Source organism: Nanorana parkeri, unplaced genomic scaffold, assembly GCF_000935625.1.
Source record: "Nanorana parkeri isolate BGI_ZX_2015 unplaced genomic scaffold, ASM93562v1 scaffold1531, whole genome shotgun sequence".
Classification (NCBI taxonomy): domain Eukaryota; kingdom Metazoa; phylum Chordata; class Amphibia; order Anura; family Dicroglossidae; genus Nanorana; species Nanorana parkeri.
In genome coordinates this window covers 325,597-336,358 of record NW_017307799.1, presented here as the reverse complement: position 1 = coordinate 336,358, position 10,762 = coordinate 325,597, and the positions used below count along the sequence as shown (strand labels likewise).

Below are 10,762 nucleotides of genomic sequence, written 5' to 3'. Positions count from 1 at the left end.
TTACAAAATGACACCATAAAAGGAGAAGTAGGGATTGGGCTTTGGCTGGAGTGTATCACACAAGGGAGAGTTTTTTCATCGTCCGCCATCTGTCCTTGATCATGACACTAGTCCGGTTATGGAAAGGGAATCTTTTGAGGATTTTCGCCCAGTTGCCTTCACCCACTTCCTTTACTCCGAGTTTGATCCACTCCGTTTCCTCTACAGTCCATTTCTGAAAGACAACAAAAGTTTTAAAATTAGCTAATATTTTGCCTTCCCTTGTTCCTCCTTTCCCCCCCTCATCAACATCATAATGACATTTTTAAATAAAACCGTTTCATTCTCATGAATTACCTTTTTTTTTTCCAGATCCCGTGATGTCATTGCTTCTCTTTGCAATGCAGGCAGATCGTAGCTGGTGGGAGGGGCTGGCAGGGTGCTGCCCATAGTTCCTGAAAACATTACAGCACTCTGCCTCCGTACTCCTCTGAGGAGCCCTCAGCCCTGATGCAAAAAGTAGGCTGGCTCTTGTAAGGGGTCATGAAAATATCAAAATGCATTGAGGGTTGGATGTCAGTCTGGGGGAGCGGGTGTTCCTAGGCATGCTATATATTTGCACATGTGGTGCTGAGCCTCCATAATTTAAAAGGACTGAAATCCAATGAATAGCTGGGGGGAGCCAAAGACATTTAGACTAGGGAGTAAAGCACTAGATCAGGGGTAGCCAAACTCCGGCCCTCCAGCTGTGGTGGAACTACAAATCCCATGAGGCATTGCAAGATTCTCACAGCCACAGACATGACTCCCAGAGAGAGATGCATCATGGGATTTGTAGTTTCACCACAGCTGGAGGGCCCGAGTTTGGCTACCCCTGCCCTAGATGATGCTGGACATCCTCCAGCCAGGAAATGAGGTTCCTGTAGTGAGACTACTTACAGTTGGACTTACCTGTTTTCTAATTCCATTGGTGGTTGTGTTGTCGGCCTTTGCAGCTTTCTGATCTGTGAAATATGAGAACATTTCTATTAGCTAAAATGGTATCACCCTGACAGAAGCCATTATACTGAACAAGCCTTCTGAAGGCATTTGCCCCACTCGGACAGATTTTTATACATTTCTTGTCTAAATTTCGGCCCCCCTACCCTTTTTTTGAATCTACTGGAGCAGTGAAAATGCTGATGGATGTCCAAGTTATTGGTTGTATGGTCTCTGAGAAAAAGGGGAACAAAAGGAGTTTACGCTAGGTGAAACAGTAGTATTTGACCAAACTCCAGTGTTTCAATAGACTATTCAAAAAATGACTGTCCCCTGTAAATAGAAATCCCTAAGGTGGAGATGGTCTAGTAAACAAATACAATTATATATAATGTATATCAAAATTAAATGATAGAAAAATAGACACTTACATGTAAGAACACCTATAACAAAACAAAACATCTAAAAACAATTAAAATTGCTTCCCTAGGGTCACCCTGGTGCAGTGATACGGGTGTTCAATCTGTGGGTCTCCTAAATGGCAGGAAGTCTCTGGTGCAGACACGATAGTTGTATATCAAAAATAGAAACAAAGTATCGGAACTGTACTCACATTGCGTGTGACTCGAGAGGGGGGACAGTCCTGATTAGATCCTGCAGTGATACATGCATGTAGTTTTTTCAACAAAATGTATACGTGTATGGCAATTTAATTCCAAGGAATCTGATTCATTCGTGGATCCGGAGGCTCAGTGGATGCCTCTCCCCCAGCCTGTTAGGACTCACACCAATCTGCGGGATTTAGTTCCAAATCAAAGGAACAACTCCATGGAATATTTCACAAGTGCGGCCGCACTCTGGGGTGAATTGCGGTGGAATCCCCACGGCGGTGTGTCCGGTGACACGGCAAGAATGGAAAGCTGTGTGCGTTCACACTGACAGAGGCTCGCCCGCTTCCCTCGGTCTCAGCTGCATTCAAATAAATTCTGCTGCTGCTGTGTTCAAGCAGTGTCCGCACCGGCTTTGCTCCGTCACTTGGACTCGGAAGCAGTAGAAGTTTTTCGTTCTCACCCGATCATGTGAGAGGTCAATGGCGGGTGTCCTGGGAAGCTTAAGCACACGCTGCCCCCCCTCTCGAGTCACACGCAATGTGAGTACAGTTCCGATACTTTGTTTCTATTTTTGATATACAACTATCGTGTCTGCACCAGAGACTTCCTGCCATTTAGTTCAATCTGAGTTTATTCAAGTTTAAGAGTTTAGTACAAAAAGGCAAAGTAACAAGTTCACCTTAACAAAAATAAACATAAACATGGGGTTTTGACAAAATACAGAAAGTACATGTGTAAGGCAATAGACTATAGGCCAATAGGCCAGTGAACATTAGCAGCAGAATAGTCAACAGTATCTGAGCGGTTATGGTTCGGCAAGACCAGTGATGGCACTTGTAGTACAATGTATAAAAGGCACTTCCTGCCATTTAGGAGACCCACAGATTGAACACCCGTATCACTGCACCAGGGTGACCCTAGGGAAGCAATTTTAATTGTTTTTAGATGTTTTGTTTTAGGTGTTCTTACATGTAAGTGTCTATTTTTCTATCATTAAATTTTGATATACATTATATATAATTGTTATTTGTTTACTAGACCATCTCCACCTTAGGGATTTCTATTTACAGGGGACAATCATTTTTTGAATTGTATGGTCTCTGCTATAGAGATGGGCAAGTGTTCAGGTTGGCCACCTTTGCCTGAACAGGAATACCCCAAGGGCCTTTGCCAGACACCATATGACCAATGAGGAGGGACAAGTAACATAGCACACAACAGAGGGGTGCAGAATTAGAAATCCGAAGTATACCAGATTTGCTTTCTCGAATAGTACAACCTATTCCCAATTGTCCAAATCTTAAAGTGTTATAAAGATCTGATTAAAGAGAACCAGTTGAGAACAGGCATTTATAGCCATCTGAACTTCCACTGCTAAAGTGTTATAATAGTACATCTTCATCTCTTGGGGTGGGTTACGCGCTGCACACCTGGAGGGAAACTAAAACAGCATTTAACCAAGATTGACAATTCAGTATCAGTCAACTACAGCAGTGGTTCTCAACCTGTGTAACCTCAAGGCCCACATTTGTCCTTGGTTAAGTTGCAAACCAAGCCGCACCTCACAGGAACGCAGGGCATTGCAGTATCGCACGTTCCAGTGCGGGCGATCGGATTGTCGTACGTTTGGGGTGCCATTCTATGAATGGCAAAGCAAGGGACCTTCTGCACCAAAATGCGTGGTAGGTGCGATTGCGTGGGGCAGTGCATCAAACGCATTAAAGTGTGTGATTAACACAATGTACTAGTGTGAGTGAGCCCTCAAAAACACTGACAGACAGACACACATAACAACAGACACATTGTCACATCCACATACCAAAAAAAAAAAAAGTTATGTTTTTTTAAACCACCCGGTCTCTATCTTACGAGAACTGGAGTGGATCCTCAGCCTGGGATCCAGGGCGGGCTTTTGTGCTGTGACTGATGTGCTGCACATCCATATGTGCATTGCTTGTACAGTTCCCTTGCTCGCCCTGTAGTGGTGTCAGGAGCCAGAATGTGACATCACTCCGGTTCAGGCACCTCTACAAGACACGCGAGGGAGCAGTAAGCAATGCACGTATGGATGGAGCTCCCACACGGCCATACCCCCAGACCACCCCACCTCAAGCTGACACTCAGCCCCAGGCAGCATATTTTAAATGGCTGCTCGGAACGAGGACTGACATTGCTGCGCTAGTGGGAGCCTGAGGAGCTTCTCACCTAGCGCAGTGGAAGGCATGCAGCGACCCACTTTTGGGTGGCGACTCACCAGTTGAGACCCATGGAACTACAGTATATCCTACTGCTACATGTCATAGAATCCTAAAACTGTATTAGGATCTTGGCCCATTGGGATAAAATGTTGCGCTCCTGCTGTAAACAGCACTAAACTTACTTCTTGCTCTGAACAGTTCATCCTCCTCACTCCATGTGTCTTGCTCTTCTGTGTTGGACTTGTTTGAAGCATTACTATGGAGACAACAGGTTTAATTGTTGGCAGTTAGCATGAACAAAACGTTTTCAGAAAACACGCAACAGTAACATGCGGTGTCTCAGGGGTTCATCTAAAGTGCAGCGATATTGTCTCCGAACATTTATTAAGAACGGTGGTATACTTTACATATGTGCAGTGCACTCTGATGGCTTTGGAAGCCAAAATGGAAGTCAAGCCATACACTTTACAACCATCGCAAGACCTTAGTCTTGCGATAGTTGTAAAGTAATTTTAAAAAACGTACGATCTGCCCATTTTGGACAGGCAGATCGTACTTGCGATCATCGCAAGCCCGCCCCCGAGGGGCAGGCTTCCGATGACTGCAATGCTGAACGGGCAGTGTGCGCGTGCGCACACCGGCCGGTTCGGCATTTGTCTTCCGAGCACTGTTCAAACCAGCCGCAAATTGTAAGATTTTCGGCTGGTTTTCTAGCATGCTCCTTAGACAGAAGTTCGACCGTACAGTAGAAACGGTCGCACGTCTTCATTCACACTGCGCGGTTCTCGTACGATCGCGGGATTTCCCGAGATTCTCGTACAGTGTATGGGCACCTTCAGGCAAAATAAAAGATGAGTCACGTGTCAGCTGTCTTCCAATCACAGAGGTTTCTCTGCTCCATTAGGCAGAGAGAACGTGATGGGGCATTGCAGGCTCCATAGGGCAGCACCCCAGTGGATAACTGAGAACGGATATCGCCATCCACTCAGCTCCACAGTCTTCTGAAGACACCACAAGACATAACTGTATATAGGGGTCCATTTAAAAAGCAGTAAATGTGACTTTAGTAATCACTGTCACTGTCATTTAAAAACACATGGACCTGGAAGATTCTCATGCAGAGAAAGGTTGCTAAACATCAGATTCACTGCTTTATGAATACAAAATGTCCCTTAGTTTCAAATTACTTTTGGAAAAAAGGTTACCTGGTGATCTTGCTGGTAACCTACTTACTGGCAGGACCAACATTTGCTCACTGTACCTATGAAGGAGCAGCATTGTCACCCCAGGACAGGAAGTTTGTTAGGGCTAGAGAGCATCTCCCTCTCCTCATCTCCATAAGCTAAGATGTTCTTTTTGAGAAAACACTGCAACGTATGTACATTTACTTGTGTGCTTGTAATTTCCTTTGTGGGCTGACAGCATGGTGACTCCAAACTAATTTTTTTTAGCCCTGCTGGGCTACAGAACAACTCCCTCCCCCTCATCTCCATCGGTTTGCTGTTTCTCCTTTTACTGTCCAGTATCAGGGCTTGTTCACACTGAAAGCGGTGCGTTCCAGAGCGGTAGCCGCTGGAACGCACCACGATCTTCCCCCTGCGTTCTGGGGCGGTGCATTGAAGTCAATGGCACCGCTTCCTTTAGCTAGGGATTTCTTTTTTTTGCTGTTTTTGTGGGTGAGAGGGGGGTTCAATTTATCCCAGAGATGGGCTTAAAAGGTTACTTACTGTTTTCGTTTCTTGTTTACAGGAGGTGAATTGAACAATCTTCGCACAGTTGAGTTAGCACTTTTCTCTTCTGGAGTAGAAGCTTTGCTTGGTCTCTCTTCTTCAATCTCATTGTCCTGCTGACTATCGGGCTCCATGACCAGCTGGTGAAGAGATATGGCAGGTGAAGGACCAAGCTGTCCAGGTTCTCCTGAAGACGGCAAATCCTCCCTAGGGGTGCAAGCAGGAGGCCTCTTACTGTTGGGTGTTTCGACAGAGACAGTTTGAGTAGTGCTGGCTTGTTTACAGAAAGACGAGTCGCAAAGTTCCCTGAATTTAGCCTCTGGGTCCCGGTCTTCACATAGTGATCGCCATGTGGATTTAATGGCAGAAAGGCTATAAACCGGGCCACGGTCTATTTCTGACCTGAAGGCAGAAGAAACGGATGATTGTTTACCCAAGGTTAGTACCTAGAAAAAAAGACCAGTGACTTCTTATAGCAGACCTAAGAAATGACTTTAGGTCCATGGGGCCACCTGTAACACTGAAATTCTTGTGCAGTCCATGTCCGGATCCCACTGGACACCTGGAACCCCTTATCTGTGGTTCCTCCTGCCAGTCCCTATGTCAATACTGTGTCTGGTAGTGATGTAGGGTTCGGTGAATGGAACCACAGAGAACAAAGGGGGACCAGGCATCTGACACCTCTGTAAGTACCGGAGGCAGAACATTCTCTGCAACAGGATGAAGATCGGCATGAGCAATAGGACACACAAGTAATAGCTTTTTGTTTTGTTTTTATTGGCTGTATCAGAGTCACTTTCTGCAATAGTTGACATACTCTACCCACCTTACTTCAGTTGGTGTCTGCAAGTCTTTTTCCTGCCGGGGATTTGCGAGATCCATATCTGATGAACTTGGGATATCCTTAGTGGGAGGCTCTTCCACATCATGCCGGGCTTCTGCTTCTGAAACACTGGGTTCTGCAGGCTTTGCATTTATCTCGGGGTTATCTTTCTGAGCAAGCTTAAAACAAAAAGAAACATTGTTAACCACTTGAGGATTTTTTAACATACAAGATAAAAAAAACTATTTTAAGACGCATTCCTTATGTCCAAGTTTCCCTCCCCATAGACTGCTTCTTCTGTCACTATTACCGACAATTACCGGCTGAGACGCTAATTGCTTTGTATTACATTGCAGGAGTGGCTAACAAAATGCAGCTATTCCTATGTAAAATGACACTTGAAGTGACTGTACAGGTGGAGCGATAATACGAAATCACCTGCACTCCATACAGCATACAAACCTTGATGGAAGGTTGGTACTTGAAGTGACAACACGGATGGCGCCGTATCAGATACAGTCCATAACAGAAGTCACCAGCACTCGATAATATGTGCAAGAAGAAAAGCACTTTTTATTAAATTGTCACATGCGTCATACAGCCAACGTTTCGGGGGCCATGCAGGGTCCCCTCACTAGGTCGCCCAGAAGTAGGGACCCTGCGTGGCCCCGAAACATAGGCTGTATGACGCATGTGACAATTTAATAAAAAGTGCTTTACTTCTTGCACCTATTATCGATTGCTGGTGACTTCTATTATGGACTGTACAGATGGAGCAACGCCAATTTCAAAAGATGCCTGGATGCTGCAGCGAGAACAATTCAGGTAAATGGGGGCTAAGGATGACCATGTTAAACCCTGAATATGGGTGCAGCATAAAACATGATCAGAAGGAGTGAGTTACATTGCATCTATAGCCAAAGCTTTATAAACATATTTTGGACAGCATAGGGATTGGTTGAAACCACTGTCAGAACTGTGCCCCACTTAGGGAAGTTTCACCTCACTTCCTGTCCTGTGACACAACAGTAAGCGAGGAGCTCACGCTGTGCACTGAAATCAGACTAAGCAGCTAAATACACAGTTGAACATATATCTACACATACATGTAAACTTGCTTACCTGCCAAGAATTTGTAATCGTGTTGAACCAGTAATTTTCCTACCTGCTTGATCAATAACCGTTTTAAACCAGTGATACAGGTTCCCGTGTCAGAAAGTACGGCAAGGTTGTACACTCCTATAAACCTATCTGCAAAATATACTAGAACTGAACAATATGGCTTGCTCTTTGACTCAGCCCAGCCTGTGATTAGACAATGAATGCAAAGCAGCAGGCAGATAAGATCATCACTCTGCTTCCTCTCCCTCACATGAAACCCCTTGAGTTAGGTCTCGTTCACACCTAGGCGTATTGCATATGCGCATCTGTAGCGCGACCGTCGCGCGTTTTATACCGCGATTCGCGGTAAAAAAGTCGCGCAACAAACGCGCGTTTCCGAAGGCTACTTGGCTGTATCCCGATGGAAACGCGCAACAAAACGGCCCAAAGTAGTACCTGTACCTTTTCAGGCGTGGGCCATTTTGTAGCGCGTTAGGGACGGGCGGAAATACGCCAAGGTGGGAACGAGACCATTGAATACAATGGGATTTATATTTTTGAGTGTTTTGTAGAGCGTTCGTCGAGCGTAGAACGCGCTACAAAACGTTCAGGTGTGAACGAGGGCTTAGATTGCACATGGCAACAAAGCCCTGTCTTAAAGGGCTACACCTCTTTCTCCCTCCCAGTGTGAATGCAGGGGACTACAGGAGGCTGACACCAAGAAAGTCAGAGACTATTGCTTGCCATATTATAATTATTATACAGCTTTTATATAGCGCCAACAGTTTGCGCAGCGCTTTACAATATAAGGAAGACATTACAATACATTACAAGACAAGAAGGTAAGGAGGGCCCTGTCCCACATGTAAAAATACAGAACTAGATTTTTCTCCTTGAATTTGAGCTTTCATTTATGGCACCAAAAGATAGCTCTATTTTCTCTAAAATCAAACAATGATTATGTTGACAGGCACTCATTAAGTCAATGCCTACGTACGGTCATCAGGAAGCATGGAGTCTGCTTAATCGATTCCTCAAACATTTTGTACGCCTTCTGCTTGATGGTGCTCAAGGAAAAGCTTGCTATCATGGGATGGTTACAGTTCTTCTTGGAGATAATATATTGAAGCTCTGCCCGCAGTTTCTGCAAAGGTCAATAATAAATCATCTCAATATCATTTAGAACAATTTATTAAGTAAAATGACAGCATGAGTGCAAATCTACCAAGCTGAACAAAATGGCAACCGCACCAATCAATTTTTAACTAGCTTTTAAATGTAAGGAGCACATGGAAGGGCTTTACACAGAATGAACACAAAAAAAAAAGTCTCCTTTGTGGCCAGCAGGGAGATGGATGTGGTCAGGAAAGAAAGACTTGCAGCTCTGGATATCAACAAACAGCTGAGCAGTAGCCCTCAAAACTCTAAGTATAGATTTGCAGAGGTAAGGCAAGGGGGCAAAAAGAGAAGGTGGACTTTCTCTAAAAGCGCACTTATTCTGTAAAGGATTCCTGCCATGGGCAATATGCATGCTGCCATTCTTCTTCCTAACAAAATTCTAGTTTCTGTCTCCTAAGTTGCTACTTGGCTCCAATACTGGCTCGCTGGATACAAACAAGTACAGAGATCAGGAATTGTGACCTTCTTTTGACTTTCAATTCATGCATACACTTTCCAGATGAGTGACTTAAAAGTGCTGAAGCCAGGCAGCTAGCTATTTCTGGAAGCCAGCAATGACATGCTACCATTTACTTCATGACAAGTCATTTAAATACACTTGTGTACCAGGAGAACACATCTTATCAGCTCCCTGGTGCCAGCATGAAACCCCCTTCAGCAGCACAGTGAACCTCAGACATGCCAAGACATAAAACATCTACACACAGGTCTTTGTCCATTTAAAAAGTATTAGCTCTTTCCCCTTATTGCATAAACGCAGCAGTACAAAACAAAAAAAAAACTCCTTTAACCCCTTCATGACTGAGGCCCTTTTTTCATTTTTTGCACCCATGTTATATTCCACATTTTAGGCCTGAAAATGACTTAAAACCCCCCAACATTATATATTTTCTGAATGCCAAGACCCTATAGACTAAAATAGTGGTAGTTGCAAATTTTTATGTTGCGCAATATTAGCGCAACTCCTTATTAAACCCCAACATTTAGTCAAAAATTTAATTTAATGCCCCAAAAGACAACAAAATACCAATTTTTTAAATGACATATAAAAGATGAGGTTACAACGAGTAAAATGATACCCAACATGCATAGGTTACAAATTGTGAGCGTCCGTGAAACGGCGAAAAACTGCAGTGCCCCAAAAAGTCAATAGAAGACGCTTTAAAAGCCCCCACAGGTCATCAATTTAGAGATACCCCAAAATGTTTTTAGTATGTCGACCTCCTCCCCAGCTCCCCGCGGACACCAAGATCGCCCGTCCCGGGCCCGTAGGAGGGGCAACGGACCCCGGCGGGGGTGTCCGGCCCCTTCTTCGGGACACAGAAGCGATCTGGCGACAGGTAAGTCGCCAGGATCGCTTCTGTTGTAAAGCCGACAGTCGGCTCTACAAGTTTAAACAGAGTCCCGGCGGCAAAAGTCGCCGGGAGTCTGTTTAAACAGCCCCGATGCTGGCGACGTACACTGTACGTCGTCAGTCACGAAGGGGTTAACTAGTAATGTTTTAAGAAATGTCTAGGCCTTAGTCTAGTTAGGAGCAAACTCCTACCTCGAAACACTGCTGGTTAATAAAAGGAGTTCTATTGTTTTGTACTGCTGCTTTTATACAATAAAGTGAATAAGCGAATACTTTTTGAGCAGACAAAAATCTGTGTGTGAATGTATCACGTACTCATAAATCTTCTGCCAGCCATACGCTGGGCAAATGATGTACACACCGCATTCCCGCCCCTAGATAAAGAAGAGGAGCATAGGAATTTCCTATGCTACTTGGGTTCCATCTAGTGGCGGGAATGGCATTCGCCCAATGTAAACCGGGGCGGCAAATTTATAAATCAGCCCCTACATGTCATTTCAATAGTCTGTGCTGGCTTTCATAGAGTAAGGCCTCATTCACACTGTAATCGGCCCGCACGTACAGCTCTGTATCGAGCAGCTCCCGGGAAGGACAGGTGCTGCATGTGATTAGTATACAGCCCCCGTCCTTCTCTATGGGACTACGCGGTCGTATGCCCCCTATGCTCACCTGATGTGCAGGTCCGTAGTGGAACGTGTTTCCTCGCTCAGACGCTCACCCGCACGGACGTGCAGGGCAGGTGAGCGTAGGGGGGGGGGGCATACGGCCACGTAGTCCCAAAGAGAAGGGCGGGGGCTGCATACTAATCA

At 45.0% G+C, this 10,762-nt stretch overlaps 1 protein-coding gene across 1 annotated transcript in view; it reads right to left on the bottom strand.

Moving 5' to 3' along the window:
* Positions 1-10,762, bottom strand: part of TERF2 (telomeric repeat binding factor 2) — a 19,351-nt gene continuing 8,589 nt past the window's right edge. The window contains exons 5-10 of the mRNA XM_018570411.1: positions 8,418-8,564; positions 6,323-6,498; positions 5,494-5,898; positions 3,949-4,022; positions 931-983; positions 1-214 (exon numbers count right to left, since the gene is read on the bottom strand). Coding sequence (XP_018425913.1) covers positions 56-214; positions 931-983; positions 3,949-4,022; positions 5,494-5,898; positions 6,323-6,498; positions 8,418-8,564 — 1,014 coding nt within the window. The 3' untranslated portion in view covers positions 1-55. The remainder of the gene's footprint in view (positions 215-930; positions 984-3,948; positions 4,023-5,493; positions 5,899-6,322; positions 6,499-8,417; positions 8,565-10,762) is intronic.